The sequence below is a fragment of the Falco biarmicus genome, chromosome 2 (genome assembly GCF_023638135.1).
Source record: "Falco biarmicus isolate bFalBia1 chromosome 2, bFalBia1.pri, whole genome shotgun sequence".
Classification (NCBI taxonomy): Eukaryota; Metazoa; Chordata; class Aves; order Falconiformes; family Falconidae; genus Falco; species Falco biarmicus.
The window spans coordinates 46154360-46171717 of NC_079289.1; the positions used below are offsets into that span (position 1 = coordinate 46154360).

The window sequence follows — 17358 nt, forward strand, 5'->3', positions numbered from 1 at the left end:
TATTTGCATTTTGTTTATGAAGATTTTTGAGGCTGTAGGTTAGTTTCAAGTACCAGTACTTCTAAAGGAGTGCAAGTTGAATGTTCACCTGACATTTAATTGACTTGAAGATAATTACTGGGCAGGTACACAGATCTTCCTAATTCATCAGATCAGATGATTCTGGACTAAATGGACCACAACTAAAACTATAGCTATTTTCTGAGCAGCTAGCTTAGAATGCTGTTCTTTATTGACCACAAAGAACATACCAACTTCAGATGACATACATGGCACACTTTAAACAGTATCCAGTTACTTGCCTTTGGAAGTTTGATAGGTGGCTCTTTGGATTCCTCTTCTTCATCACTGTCTGAATCCCCACTCTGTACACTGTTCTTTGAAGCCAAAGATACAGATGCTTCCTTTTTTTGCCACTCCAACACACAATGGCGGACATTGCAGTAAACATTAAAAGCTGAAGGGTTGCTATGTAATCTGATATCTGGTATAGTTATTGTACTTTCTAGGTTTTCAGTCTGAAAAACAAGATCAATTTTAAGTTTATTAGAAGTTTCAAGCTTTGCTAAATAAAAGTAATCTCAACCATCTCAATAATTTTGGCTAAGCAAAATGATTCTCAAACTCGAGACTGAACTTTCTTGCTGAAGTAGCAATTATATTTCAGGCAGGAAAGAAAGGAGGAAAAGGAAGAAATTTCAATATATTCCATCTGGGTTTAGTCTCTACCTCTCATAACTTGATGAGGACACTGGGACAGAAAATGAAAGCAGCTCAGGCTACAGAATGGTTCAAACCTGTGTCACAGGCAAGGTTCAAACCTGTGTCACAGGCAAAAGACTAGCAGAATTCAGGATTTATCTAACAGGAGTCAGTTATTATTTTTTATTTATTATTGAATTTTAAAATGCATCATTTTTTATTCTAGTTGTTAATTTTAATCTAATGGTAAATAATAAATTCAAGCTGTTTACTAAATGTATATTAGAAATTAAAAATGCCATTAGATGTCTCGTCATTAAATGAAAACAGATGGCAATTCAAAAACTCCCACGGCAGGGTGCTGTGGCTAATGAAAACCTAATGGACAAACTACTGAATACAAAAATGTATCAACACCTATGACATAACAGGACACCATCCTGTTTTCAACAGCCCTGAACCACAAAGTTTGGAAACTGTTCTGAGAAACTACTGCTATCCACACCCTTACTCTACCCACTACCCTGCCCTACCCTTTCCTTGGTACCTATTATAAGTGTATTACTGTCAGCCACTGCCAAGGCACAGAAAAGCCTCCAGAAGGCTGTCATCAGACTTGAAAAAATATTAAGAAAAAACATTTTTTTACAAAACCTCTTTTAAACTCTGCCCCATACTCCCCCTTTCTGCAACAGTACGATAAGACAGGAGGAATGATAGACTTAAACTAAAAAAACCTCCAAACCCCACAACAACAAAATAATCCCTAAGCAGGGTTATACTTTCTCTTCGGTTGTGTACTACCAAAGACTAGGCTGGTTTGAGCCCAGGCTATGAAAAACTGGACTTCAGGAATATGGGAGGAAGGAATTCCCTATAATACTTCAGTGTAGACAGAGGGCACAGGGCCTACGTAAGGAGAGAAGACCTAGGTTAAGAGTGCAAGACAGATTTCCTTGAACTTGCAAGGCAAAATTTGAAAGAGCATTAGGCCACACTGATTCAGGGTCATGACTAACTTCACAAGGTTATTTTGGTTTGTTTCTTTTATCTTGGGGGGCAGTGAGGATGGAGGCTTTTTTTCTTTTTATTTAAGAGGGATAGATATTGTGAATGACCATGTTCATCTGGCAGAATACATAGTGAATTATATTACAGTGATCTGGAACAGCTCAGAGTGGAAATACACATCTGTGAGAGCACTGATGGGAAAGAGGACTTAAGCAGAGAAGAGAACCAGTGAACTGGATAATGTTTTAATGGAGGGATTTATTTTTCTACACTATGGTAGACACAAGTTTGTACATCAAAACACAGCAATGGTTCACAACAGGTTTTTGTCTCCACTTATCTTTTTATTATTACCAGAAATAATACAGGCTTCTAAGTTAGACCATTTAACACCATATGTCACAAAAAAAAAATAATGAGAAGAACTTAAAAATATTTCATAGTTTACATATTTCCCTTTATTTTTGACTATAGTATTATTCTAACCGTACTGGTACATATTTGCATATCCTTCCTTTCCATTATTACTACAAAATTATTGCAAGCTGAAACATTAAGAAGCCATGTTTACTCTGTAGCCTATTTTATCCAACACAGACACTGCGTTAATTTTTCTTACCCATATTGGTGCTAGCAGTAAGCGCAAAAAAATAAAGACAATGAAGAACAAAAAAGTTTGGGTTTTTTTTTCTATTTTGGCACAACAGAAGTTCTTCCATTAGGAACTGAAATGCAACAGAAGTTTAGTCCTTGTTCAACATGACTATCTTTGAAATAATAAAGCTACTGCTAAAAAAACACAATTATTAATCCGTGCAAGAACTCAAGATACAATGTCATGTTATTCCAGTATCAAACTGCATCAAAATAGATTTGGACTAATACCAATGATAATGATCTGCTACATACTTTAAAATGTATCTGGCACCAGAAAACTAAACTGTTTGATGATATGACTCTTCTGTATGTCAAATATCCATACACATACCCCAACAGTTTTTGCAGCTGTTGTTAAGGCAAACACACAATATAAGCTTTCAGCTTTAAAGCTAATTGAGTTGAACTGCACAGATTAAAAAAAATATTTAGTAAATTTACTATGCATTTCCCAGTTTAATGACAGTTACAGGAAGAGAAAAATATCTGAATCCTCCGAAATATCTCTATCTCACATTTCACTTATCTAATTATTGTCATGTACTGTAATCGTAACTTCTGTGAAGAGCTCCCATTCCAGTTCTTTCCTGTCAGGGGTTCAGCTCAGTCTCTGTTCCAGAACAGCTTAAGTTCTGTAGCTCATATTGCCTCTTTTGAAATAAGTTGGCCAAATTGTTTAACCAGCACCGATAATTTTAGACATTACAGTGCTAGATAAATTTCAATGTATGTTTTCTTGCTTATTAATAGTAAGTTGACTAGTTTTCAGAAATAAACCCCTTCCTTATTCTCAATACTCTACAACTACTAAAAAGTCCCTTAGCTAATGCTTTAACTTTTAAACAGTAAGCATTTTAAATAGTCTATATTTCTATTTAGTGTCTCAATCTTATACAACAGTGCAAACTATATGTGTATACAATAATCTGCTATCCAGACTTCAATACAGCACATTCTCCAGAAAACCCTGCTCTATCTGAACAGTGTAGCACTAGAATACATGACTTAGAACTAGAGTTTAATTCCTAGCTGTGATGTTAACCCACTGTTTACATTTCTTAGTTCATACCTCTGCCTTCCCTTCACAACACCTTATCTCTGAGAACTGTAAAATTTTGAAACTATCTTATACTCTATCCTGTTATACACTTGACAAATATAGTAGAAAAGCTAACAATGTCCCTTAAGAATATTTTTTAAATTCACTACCTGGTTTTGTCAGTTTAAAAACACTGGTCTTATGACTGTACTAAATAAATCCTCCTTTGAACAGTAGTAAATTGTCACAAAACCAGGTTAAAACTCAAGGATAATTACAACTTTCACTGCTTACTGTCTTTCACTCGAGGGGAAAAAAATTTAACTGAATTAACATTACATGTATAAGCACAAAAATGCTTAACATGCCTCAAGGCAGAAGAAAGGTGCTGAATGACAGGGCACATTGTTTCTGGTTGGAGAGTAGGAAGGGAATATCCAATTATCATGTCGTTCTTTCTCTCTCTTCCCCCCACAAACTTCACTACAAGGTGGAAGCCACTGACTTTTCATGATTTATTTGCTCAAGTCTCTGTGGGAGTTTAACTATAATATTTATAGTTTCCAGGTCTTCAAACAAACATCTGTTCAGAAGTGGAGGTATATGAGTAGTTTGTATAAACTTTATTTTAGATTTCTTTTACAGAAGGCAGAGATGGATCTGATAAAACAAACAAAACCCACAACCAAACAGGAGAATGTTCTGTCTCTTTCAGTGAGCAGCTTCCCACACCCCTTTTCTTTTTGTCAACAGTGGTAGTGGAAAGTATTCAAAACAGACATCAGAAGTTTTTTCCATCTAAGGTAAGATTTTTCCTTTCCAGATTATAACAGATTCTTAACTTCACTGAGGTCATCAGATGCACCAATCAAGTTAGGAAACTGGGATGTAAGTTCATCCCATCATGCACTGGAAGTTTCATTTTCTGCTTCTAATGACAGCCATCGCATTGGGTCACTTCTACACAGCCATACAAACCTCCCCAGCAGTATGAGATTTGTGCTAGTATCTGTACAATCTTGCTACTGGCTCATAGATTTTGAGGTAGAACAGATCACTGTGAAAATCTAACCACTAACTATGCCTACAAAACCCCACTTTGTAATTCTTATATCAAACCAATGAAGTCTAATTTAAGTTACATTAATGATGCTGCGTTTCATGTTGACACAAAATACTTGTACGCTGTTAAGGAAAACACTGGAACATTAAATGAAAATGTTAACCAACTTCTAACAACTCAGTGAAGCAATTTACCAATTTTGCACAGACCTAGGATTATTAATAATCCAATCAGACTGCTCTTGAGCTATGGGATACATTATTTCAAGAAAAAACCCACCCTATAGCTTGTTTTCTTGGTGTTAAGTGTATTCATATCCACAGATGCATGAAACTTTTTGCGACGCTGTGGATAAGGTGAAGAGCAACAATTGCTTTTTCTGCACCTCTAAATGTCCTTTTCTTAATGGTTACTGGAATATTGCAATCCAAAGCATTCCCTAAATATAAGAATGACTAGAACCCAGCTTCTAGGATGTCTGAGTAGAAGACAAGGTGATAGGCCTCACATTTCTCCCAAAGCATTTGGTTCCTCAGAATATGAAATCACTATCACTTTCAAAAAGAATGGAGCTTCAGGACTGGAAAAAAGAATGACCCTTTTTGATTCAGTGGTTTTCATAGGAACTGTAAGAAAGTGGGACATTCTGAAATCTTTACCTTTGTTGTTTCACTTGGTATCCTCATAAATAGAAAATGCACCTTCATAAAACAAGATACATGATGAAACATACATCGTAAAAGTTAGGTGTGATGAATACTGGGTATGTGCTATCTTGAGAGTTGGAAAAATTTGTGCTAGACAGAACATCTAAAATTAAATTTTGGTGGAAAGGAAAACCAATTTTTAAATATGATGTCATTCTTAAAAAATGTGCAATATTAAACTTCAAAAAGGAGATTCTCAACAGAAACCATACAAGGTGAGGTAACAGTGATGAAAGGTCATTTCAATGGTCAGTAGGACTATGGCATCTTTTCCAGAAGAAAAGATAGAGAATCTGTAAAGGTGATAAACCTAATTAAAACCCTCACAAAAGTTTTCTGTATTTTAGGTAGACAAAATAGAAGCTGATTATGTTCTCCAAGCATTCAAGATAAAATTAGAAATGTCTTTCTCTTGAAGTTCTAGAAGACACTGAAGAAAGAACAATTCAGTCCAGAACCACTGAATACTGAAGTCTAAATGCAAGCCTGAGAAACTGCAATGCCAATGTAAATGAAGAATCATGAACACAGTTTTAATATATGAAGGTAAAGTTTTATTTCTTGGGTGTTACTTGCTTTCTAAAAGATACGAAGCTATCTTATGAGAGAGAATGAAGCATAGATGCCTGTACTCTGATGTGTGACTTGTCCTTGTAAACATGTAGACCCTGGTAAATGGAAGGACGCATTATGTAGGAAAGGTTAAATGGCACAGGTTTGTTTCATAAAATAAATCAAATCAACCAGACTCACAAATGCTCTCCTCAGTTAGCCTATGTAATGTTCCAGTACGCTCAAGGAAAGAAGTGGGAAAAACAAAACCCTCTGGTCTCCTTTACGCTTGTCTCACACCTAAGGAAACTGTTTTCTCAAAAGATGAAATCCATACATAGCTTATTTTCTGACCAATTTATTTCCTTCCTCTTGAACCAGATGACTGCAGTAATCGTTTATTCACAGATGTGATGGAAATAGACTATAATCTAGGAGAGGAAAGTTAATCTGTTGTTAAAAATAGGTAAGGCTATAATAACCATCTGATCTAACCTGTGCATAACACAGACCCATAGAGCCTCACCGAATTCTCTGAACAGTTAAAACATCTCTTAGAAAGGGATGCCCTCTTGAGGTTGAAACACCAAATAATACAAAAGCCATTAAAAACACTGCTAAATTATTTAAGAAGCTCCATGTGGTTTTATTGAGACAAATATTTCTCCCAGTTGATCCACGTTATACATCTAATCATTGGCTTACAATAAATTTGTCTGCTACGTGAACTATCCTTTCCTCCTCCTATTTTTTTTACTCCTTCTATTTGTATAAAGCTAAACAAGACATAGTTGCATAATTTAAGCAGGTGGATGCCAATCACTGGAATTACGTTCTTTGTCTATGGCAGACTCCAATTCTTCAGTATTCTTCAAATAACATTATGAGAACAGCTTTCCATCCAGTCTCTCAGCTAGTTGTTCTAAACAGCAGTTTTGAGTTAACAGTTATGTGGGAAAACTCCAAGGGGTGAAAGGAGGCGGGGGGGAGGGGTGGGGGAAGTAAGCAGCAGTATTCATAGGGTTAACATAAGTTACACAGCCTACAATTTTCTAGTGATAATTGTTGCCAAAAAGAAAAAAGAAAAGAAAAAGGAGGCAGCAGCAAGAATCCAAGGTGCTACACCGATGGCTAGTAATGGCATATTTGTTGTCTATTTAAAAGTCAACATATTCAGCCCTGAATTTCTAAAGCCAAAACACACTGTATCCACATGTTAAAATTTTATACCACTGTTTAAAATAAAGATACTAAACCACAAAACCAAAAGTTAACAGGAGCTCAAAATGATCATAACATGACCCCAGCTTAGAGACAGAATAAGGCTCAAACTACTGGGCTGCATTAAATATAAAATAATGTTTTATACTTAAAATGTTATAACACTTAATACATAAATGGTGGAAATTATTTTCCTCCAGTTGCTCAAAGGCTTTTTTTTTTTTAGTGTGCCCTCCTCTTCAATTACTCAATTATTTTTAGTAAGCACATGATATAAAGAACAAATTTTTGGGTTCCTTCAGCTTATTCTTAATTTAAGGCCCTCTGTGCCTCTACCAAGCATATCAAGAGAAAGCTCCCATTGTTCAGACTAAAAGACCCTGGCTCTTAAGAAATTAACAGATGCACACAAGTCTGCTCAAAATGTCCAGTAGAGATGGGCTTTTCAATCTGCCCTATTACAAGGCTTCAAATGAAAACTCACATTTTCCTGACAATACACAAATCTGTTTTCAGACATTCCAGTGCAAAAATTATCATTGTGCTTATCCTGCACTGCAAAGCATGGGAATGCATTGAAAAACATATAGGGCAAAAAACCCCCACCCAAACCATCAAAAAAAACCCCAAGGAAACAACCAAAACCAAAAAACAAATCCACCCCACTTTGCCAGTAAATGAAGTTTGTAAAGCTATGGATCTGATTTTACCTCTCCCTTTTCATCTACATTTTTCAGGAAATACAGAAGTTATTGCTGTCATGCAAGAATAAGCTGGAGTGCCTTTCTGTACCTCAGTGAATCAGAACAAACATCAATGCTCTACTGGTCAACCCTGGCCTGCCTCAAAGACTTCCTAGAATAGAGGCATCAGTAAAAGGCATGCAAAAAACCATTATACCTTTCAAAGGCAGATACATCTTATTTAATGCTTAAAGTAGAAGCTGTTTCAAATCAAAGAAAAATCTTGGAAACAACCCTCCATAGGCATGAGGTGTAGAGATGATCAATCAGTGCCAAATCTATAACTACTGACAAGAACCAGCCCTTAATATGTTCATGTCTTTGGCCATTCAGAAGGGATCCTGCCAATCCAGTTATCCAGTGTCGCTAAATCCAAGAAGCACATTTAACTGTCAAGCTTGTGGAGAACAGTGGTTCTGCATTCAGCTTCCTACTCAAATGTTCAGCTAGGGCACCACTACTCAGAAAGACAAGGTTCCCTTTCAGTGATCAAAGGTGAAGAGTTATCTTACTTTAAAACACAAATTTCCGTCACCAGACAGAACACACAAAGACTAACTAGATTTTTGCAAAATTTCTTCAAATTTCTAACCTGGTTTTGTGTGTTGACAGTGCATCTGAAAAAAATCACGAAGGGAACAGGGCTAAAACTTCTGTTATCATAGCAACTGAAGGAAGGGCTGAAAAAAACAGTTTGGACCAGAAACATTTCACTGTACAGTACTGAAAACAGAAGTGAAGATAAGCCCGTTCTATACCAAAGACTGGAGCTGCACTACTTGAGATAAGCAGAACAATCTGGTAAGCATCCAAAAAAAGGCAATACCAAATGAAGAGATACAGGGCCTGCTTCACCCTCCCAAAGTCATCTGTCTTGAGATAGAGTAACTACACAAGGTTTGGCAAACAGGGATAAGACAGCAAATTTGATCTACAGTGTATTTGTATTGTAAGAGCATTCAACTGACTAGAAAGTGTTTTCACTGGATATTTCTGTGGCTCTGTCCTTCAGAACCAGTCCAGAATCATCTGCTTTTTCTTTACTGACTACAGTGAGAACCCAGGAAGAAGCCTCCATGCCTGCAATGAGCCTTCACGAAAATCCCTCCAACGCTCTAGCTTGAACATAAAATTAATACATCTCCAATACAGAATGCAGCAGAGCAGTATTTTAAAATACTGTTGCTTCTGCCTAGATTTCTTCTCTGCAACAAGTAAACTTGTAAACATTTTTAAGAAGTTCACTGTACTGCTCCTATGCATTTAAAGTGATGGAGGCAGGGGTTACATGGGGCAAAAATATTAATAGAAACAGGTAAGTATCATCTATTCCATTATGGAGGAATTTTCAGAGGTAACTTTGGATTCCTTAGATATTGAACACGTCCTTTCTCCTTTAGGAAATGTATACAGAACTCCTCGCAGGAGCAGTCTCTAACTGTTGGCTAGACATGCATCTCTAAATTTAACTATAAGACCACTATGTTTAGCTACATTTACAGTTTAGGAACTGGAGAATCAAAAATGCTGCTCATAGTATTTCATGCTGAACATTAGTAGCAAACAGTTGAATAAGATTAACATCATTATCATAGTCATATAAAACACAGTAAACAAAGAAACAATACTGGCCTATTTTTATTTTTCTAAAGAATTAAATTGCTGGTTACACTTTTATATATATATTTTTTTTCTCAGTTGAAATTACTTGCATTTTTTAGTTAGAAATTTGTCAGTTACAGACTTACCTTGTTGCGTGTTTTTACTTTCAATTTAGTCTTCTGTTTCCTTTTCAATTTTTTCTTGCTAAAAAGTTTCTTACTTCTGAAAAAGAGCAGAAATGAGAACAAAAGAATCAAACTCCCTTCCACACCCAATGGTAAACAGCAGCACCAGCAGAGGATAAAAAAAGTCAGAACTCCTCTTTATTTATTTTTTTCTCCTAAGCAAAGGGAACGAACAGAGGCAGAATTTCCGAGTATAGAAGAGAATATAAAGCACTTAAAATTATGCTTTCTTAATGCTCCACTGAATTAAGTTTCTTTACTTTCAGCGATTTAAGCAGAATATATGCTAGGACAGAAAAAAAAATTCCTATATTTTATACTGTTTTACTCTACCGTTTCTATTACAAGTCCATTAGTGCTACACCAATGTTAGAAGCAGTAATTATTGACAATTCTCAATAATATATTCAGTTAGTAAAGAACATGTATGTTTTCTGAAGTCTTTACCAGATAAGAATTCAAGCCTTCCGAGTAAAAAAGGAAGCTTAAAAAATTTATCATTTGGCAGAAAATTCAGTTGGTTGAAGAAACTGCAACTTCTCAAACAGCTTTTTCAACTTTTGTGTGGACTTTTCCCACCCTCATCTTACAGACTTTTCATTTCCATCCCTTTACTTTACAGCTCTGGCTAACACACAGTATTCTAACCCTCTTCTGCCTACACCTCATTCCTATCACAATCTTTTTCTCCTCCATATTACTACCCAGTTGAGGGGGAAAAAAAAAAAAAAAAAAAAAGAGAGTCCATACATATGCAGACAACTATTTTGTTATCATCAGATCAGTGAGGTTACTTTGTTCCAGACGCATGCTTTTTAACATACTCTACATTTCTCTGGTCTGTTCAATTACAAACCCTCTGGCAAAAAAAAAAAAAAAAAAGGCAGATGTTATCTGTGCAGCATACAGCTCATCCTATACAGGACTTAAAGCAACTGCAACTAACATTCCTCTGTGCCACTTAAACATTACTCAAACAGTTTATAGTTCAGACTAGTTGGAAAAATAAAACTATGGAATCTGAAAATCACAGGCAGTAAGAAGTTACACTTTCAGGTAACAAACTGGAAAGAGATTGAGAATCAGGAGAATCTCAGCATTTTTTTCAAAAAATTTTGTTCTAAATAAAAATTCTGAGGGACTACAAACGTATTGCTTACAATTCTGTCACGTACAGCATTCAGACTGCACGAGTATAGAAGTCTCATGGACCAACAGTCAAAAGCTGCAAACTAAAGTCTGACTGGCCACCAGTCAGAAAACAAGCTCAAACAAAGAGCCCCCACAGAGTATCCCAAGAAAGCTGTCTGCTAGTAATTTCATCACCTTTTCCATCTTCACCTGTTAACAAAGAAGAAGGTATGTTCCTTATCAAGACACTACCTGCAGAAACAAATCAGCTCACCACTTTTCTTATAAGGAATGACCACCATTACCCTGGAATTAAAAGAAGTGATTCAGTGAGGGGAAACACCCCCACTCACCCACCTAGTGAACTAAAGCTTATAAAGAGAACCTAAATGACCTCCTAAGGTTCCTTCAACAGTAAAGTTTCAATATATGACAGTATACAACCTACTTAAGAAGCAGGGAGAAGAAATTTCATACAACCTTTAACATCCAAATTTATATAATCAAACTCTATAGTCAGTTTCACTGTTTAGTTATTCTCACATTAGATAAGGTTTTTTTCCCTTATTAGAATTTACTTAAGTTAATTCTTATTCTGCTGTCAAACATGAACAGTGCAGTCCTTTCCATTCTATAGCCACTCAATCTTCCTCTCTGAACCAAATAACCTATTACGAAACTTTCACCCTAACTTTAAGCGTAAAAGTCCTGATTTATTTTGGGTGGCTTCAGGGCTCTCTCAGTCCACACCACAAGTAAACCACCCTGACCAAAACTGAAAACACTACTTAACATTTGCTATTGAGAAGAGGAAGAAGTACTGCCTCATATTCCTCCAAAGTATGTATTCCAGGCATTATCTGCCAGCTTCACAGCAATATGACATAGCAGACCTACGTAACCCAGACTGACTTGAAAACATTTTCCTGCAAACCTCCAAACTGGGTTTCCAATACTTTTTCATCTAGTTGCCCTATTAATTACATCTTTTAAACACACGACAATTTGCGCTTTCCAGAGACTCAATAAGCATTGCTTTTTGGTTTTCCTTTTGAAAAAAGGACATTAACTCAACTTGCCAAGACACTTCAAATTTAATTCTGCCTGCCAAAATTCTTGCAAACTCTCCAAATTTGTTACAGTGTGCAAATATTAGACATACTTTTTCGTCTTGTAAATATATCAAAGGACCAGCCCCTGTATTTTTGTATGTATTTCTCTGTGTGTACATATATAACTAGAAACCCCCAAAATCAAGCCTTTTTTTCCCCCCCTTGCTAAGATTGGGCTCATTTCCAAAGTGAAAAAACCCCCACTGTTTTGCACACTAACTTCATTTGTCAATGATACCTAGACAATGTCTTCTTCAATTAGCAAGCAGGAAAGATCAGCAATGGGCTTACTTCCTCTTTCAGATTCCAAGTGGTGGTGCTATGATCTCCCTCATTCATTCATCAGCCATTAAAGATGCTACAAGTATAAACTTTCCTAGTCGCTCCACTGTAGCAGTCATTATCTTCACCAGCTTTCAGGCTTGAACAGTTTTTTACATGGAAACAACTTGGTATAGAAATGCCATGTTGAGAACCCACACTTATTTCCCTATTTTTTCTTAAAACAAAACATCAAGGATACTGAAATCCCCGTGGGTTTGTTAGAAAGCATATTTTTCCCCATATCCAAATGAAACTTTGGAACTAGTAAGTGATTAATCAAAAAAATTAAAGAAAATTTTCATCAACACTAATTTTATAAACAGTTCTAAGCAACCTATCATTATTTTGTGTAATACTAATGTGTTTATAAAGTATCTGTATATAACATATAAAGATATATATGATTGTCCACAGTTCTACTGTTATATACCATTATGCCAAGAGGTTCTAATATTCAGGTAGAAAGGATAAAATATAGGCAAGTATATTCATGAAAAAAAATGTTAAGCAGATTATGAGTAATTTCCTGTTGAAAACCACATGTGTTAATTATAAGCCTGACTCTTCCACTACCTGAAGATTAACAAGACCTGATATGGCTCGGTTGGATTCTTTAGCTAAATTATTAATTATGGTTTTGGTTAACAATTGTAAAACGCTGTAAACTGTTATTTGTGAAAGCGCTGAAACTCTATGCTGACAATCTGCTTCCAGTGGCAGGTGGTCTTTAGCCTTTAACATTTAACTCAGCTGTTGATACCATTCAGTTCACACAAACCAAACACTGATTATCAGCCAATCTTAGGCAGGTTTTCTGCAGACTACTTCAAACCGTTGTAACATCTGAGACTAAGTTAGCAATTTTGAATTAGACCACAAAGGAAGTGCAAGTCAAATGAGTGCAGAACATGAAGATACATTGACAAGAAAATACTTGTGGCAAATGGACCCAAAGAAAGAGTGAATGGTGCTATTATAGCCTTCACAGAAAAATCTGTTGAGAATAAAAGCAAAGACCTAAAATGTTAAACCATGGAATATGGAACAACCATCTCAAACCAAAGGGAAAAGAAAAAAAAAGGTGAGGGTGGGCAACAAGTGATTGGTGGACAGTTTAAAGTAGGTAACATAGCTGTTACATGACATGTTTGCAACTTCTATTGGGCTTCATGGCACCTACTGTATAAGGAAGTAAAAGCATGCTTAGTTTATTTGTTTTCCAACCAGAAGCAGCATTAGCTAGAACTTGCAATATCTGCTGCAATATTAGGAGGGTGCTCTTCAGTTGTCTCAACACCATTGCTCTTACTCTGTTCAAAAGAGCTGAGGAAATGCAAACAGAGCATCTTACCTCAAAGTCTCAATAGTCCTGAATTGCAAATCATAAGTTGAAATTTGAGAAGGAAGCTTTATGTGTTTAGCGCTGCCCCCCCCCCGCAAGTTGTTACTGAATTACTCAATATGGGTTAACATTATGTTAACCTTATGTTAATACTGTCACACCTGCATAAGCTCTCCTAGGCTGTATGTTACACTAAAGGTGTCACTGACAAGTAGAAAAAAAAATTATTATTCTGTCTCTGCTGTTGAGGCAGAATAGGAACAACAAAAGTGTTATTCAACTGCTGCCTGACCTAAAACCTTTGCTTCTATCTGAGATGTGCTACCAAAGGTCGCGGTAGCTAGAACAACATTAAAACCCAGTCGTTCTCCTGTTAATTAAATCTTTGAGTACACTTTTGAAAAATGAGTGAATTCAGTAAGCCACATGCTAACACATGCTAAAAATTTTTACACTTCTAACTGACTTTGACTCACTGTATTTGTCTAAACTTGCTTGCTCTGATTTGATGGCTAAGCATCTTTGGTAAGAAGTATACTGTTGACAGGAGAGGTCTATCAAAGTCATGCTGTGTCCAGACAAATAGACTGTATTGTTTTGTTTCCATAGCTGCTTACTCTGCACAGTTAGCTTAAGCATTCAAGGGCTAGTGGAAATATTCTTAAGAGGCAGCAAACACTCAGCAACACTGAAATGGAAACAGATTTGTGATATCAAAGAATTCTTTTGTTCCATGCTCTTGGTGAATTATTGCTGCTGGTGGTCGATTTGGTTGGACAAGAAGCAGCAAGTGTTTGCTTCTGAATAGCCTGAAGTGAAATCCCAAGCTGAAACTATCAAGTAGGCCACATCTGCAAGCTATTATCACTCATGTAGTCACCATCATGTCTCAGGGTCTTTCATTACAGCACTGAGTTCCTTAAAATGCTCTGAACCTACCAATGCACTCCACGCAAAGTCAGTGAAATACAAGTACTGACATGTGGACATTGGTTGAAAAGTAACGAACTGATGTTTCCTCCACTTTTCCTCAGCTGCCCCATACTGAGTAACAGCGCAAGATCAGCAATACTCATCTCTATGTGCAGAAATCACATAATAACTAGTGCCATTTGGCAGCTTTGTTTGTATAGATTTATTACTGCCATAAAGGATCTAAAGATTACAAATCAGGTTATCCAGTGGTTGTCACTACACCATGAAGTATCATGTTTGCCATAAAAGCAGTGGGACTACAGGAAGACTAACTGGTCCAAAGCAGTTAGATGTCAGAGCCCTATCTCACCCACCTTAAGTTCTGCCCAACAAACTGTCAGAAGACTGACTTGCAAAAGTCTATATACCTTTGTGATTTTCTTTTTTAATAAGCACATTATAACATCTGATAGACACAATTTTTCAAAGACTTTTCTTTATTATCACCTAATTGCACACAGAAGCACCACTACTCCTAAGTCACCACTAGAGAACTGAAGTACTGCAAACTTACAGAAGAGAGGTGGGGAATAAAAGAATATTTTGAGTAAAAAAAAGTATCAACACAGAATGACTGCCCAGAAAATGCAATGACTTCATTACTCTCTGCTTAGTCTCTGGAGGTACAAAATACACTTCAAAGAAAGTAGCAAACACAGTACTTTTCACTTTCTACTATTCAGTTTGATGGTTTTCCTTTACCTTCCCACATCCAAACTTTAGAAGAACTTTATTATAGTTGTTGCAGAACACCAACTGGATTGTCCTTGTCCTTTTTGTGATTCAAACAGAATATGAAAGAGTTGATGGTGAACCAGTTGAGATGACTAGGATTAGAAAGCAGACAGATATTGTTTTGGGTGTCTGCTACACACAGTCTGGTCAAAAAGAAGTATATAAGGCCTGTAAGAAACCTCACATTAACAGGCCCTGGTCCTTATAGGGGAAGTTAACTATCCCCATATCTGCTAGAAAGGAACACGGCAGGGCATAACAATACAGAAGGTTTGCATAGCACATGAATGATAACTTCATGACACAGGTGATTGAGGAGTCAAGGAAGGCAGACACTTTGCTGGACTTGACACTTGAAACAAGGAAGAACAAGTCAGGTGAATGAAGGCTAGGGGCAGTCACGGATGCAGTGACAATGCAGGTGAAGTTCAGGACCTGAAAGAAGGGAGCAAGGCAAAAGCAGGATCACAACCCTAGACTTCAGAACAGACTTTGGCCTGCTCAGCAACCTACTTTGAAGAACCTGATGGCATACAGTCCCCTGGAGAGAAAAAGGTGCAGAAGAGCTAGATGATTTTCAAGAATAACTTCCAAGCTCAAGAATGGTTTGTTCACACATGCAGGAATTCAAACATAGGAGACAGGAGACCTGCATGGACGAACAAGGAGCTCCTGACAACACTCAGGCATAAAAAGGAAGTACACAAGTGGTGGCAGCAGGGTCACATCACCCAGGGGAAACATAAAGACACTGTCTGAGTGTCCAGGGATGGGGTTCTAAAAGCCAAAGCCAACTTGAGTTCAATCTGGCAAGGGATGTGAAAGACAAGGTTGGCTTCTATGGGTGTATCAGTAGCAAAATGAAGACTAGGGAAAAATGTGAGCACAATGCTGAATGAGTAAGAGCCTAGTCACAAAGGACACTGGTCATCTACATGTTTACTAGTAAAACTAGTCCTCAGATATGCCATGTCCCTGAGACCAGAGGAAAAGTCCAAGTAATGATGTCTTACCTTCAAATTCAGGTTAGCAAACATTTAAGTAAGTCAACAGGACCTGACAGAATGCACCCACAAGTGCTGAGGAACGTGGCCAATGACATGCAAGGTCACCTTCCGTCTTTGAAAAGTCACAGTCCTGAGAACTGGAAGAAAATAAATGTGTACTCCTATCACGAAGAGCAAGAGGGAAGACCTAGGGATCCAAACATACAAAGAATAAGATTGTGACAGCAAATAGCCAGCTTGGATTTATAAAGAGGAAATCATGCTTGACCAACCTGGTAGCCTCCTACAATGAGAAAGCTGCCTTACTGGGTAACTGGAGAGCAATGGATTATTTATTTCAAATTTAGTAAGGCTTTTGACACTGTCAGTCACAACATCCCCATACACAAACCAATGAAATACAAGCTAGAAAAACATGGACTGAAAACAGGCCAAGTTGCTACGGTCAAAGGGTTGCAAATGATGGGACAGAGTGCATCTTCAAACCAGTTTGCAGAGGCACCCGGAGGAGTCGTCGATAAACCAGAGGGTTGTGCTGCCATTCAAAGGGACCTCAACAGACTGAAAAAGAGGGCCACCAGTTATCTCAAGTTTAACATGGGGAAATGCGAAGTCCTACATCTGGAGAGGAACAACCCCAGGAAAACTGACTGCACAATAAATGTGGTTGTACATTGGAGAAAGAGTACATTTTTTTCTTATTCGGAGTTTAGCATTTTTCCTGGTGTCAAGCCATGTTTCTGATTACGCTTCCAAGTAGAGACATACTGAGCTTTTCAGCTGTAGACACTGTCAGCCAACTGGCTGGAAAGTAGCTTTACAGAGAAAGACCTACGGGTGCTCATGGTGGACATACTGAACATCAGTCAGTAACATGCCCCTGAAGCAAAGGCTGCACACAGCCTCCTGGGCTGGGATTGGAAAAGTGTTGCCAGCAGGTTGACAACATTGGCTTTTATGCTCTACACAGTACTGGCAAGACCACATCTGGAGTACCATGACCAGTTTGGGGCTCCCCAATACAAGAGAGACTCGCTTACTGGAGCAACTCCTGAGAAGTACCACTACAATGCTTAGGGGACCACACAGTGTCTGTCATATGAGGAGAAACCGAGGAAGCAGAGATTGTTTAACTGGGAAAAGAGAAAATCTGGGCCAGCAAGGGTGGAATTTTCTCAATGTGGATATACACCTGATGGGAGACAGTAAAGATGGTGGAGCCAGACTCTTCTGAACAACATCCAGTGACA

General features: G+C 37.4%; 1 protein-coding gene across 20 annotated transcripts in view; it reads right to left on the reverse strand.

Moving 5' to 3' along the window:
* MYCBP2 (MYC binding protein 2) overlaps positions 1-17358 on the reverse strand; it is a 200572-nt gene that overhangs the window by 162780 nt on the left and 20434 nt on the right. For all 20 annotated transcript variants that reach the window (XM_056329559.1, XM_056329566.1, XM_056329571.1 and 17 more), the window contains exons 2-3: positions 9444-9519; positions 303-518 (exon numbers count right to left, since the gene is read on the reverse strand). In XM_056329559.1, coding sequence (XP_056185534.1) covers positions 303-518; positions 9444-9519 — 292 coding nt within the window. The remainder of the gene's footprint in view (positions 1-302; positions 519-9443; positions 9520-17358) is intronic.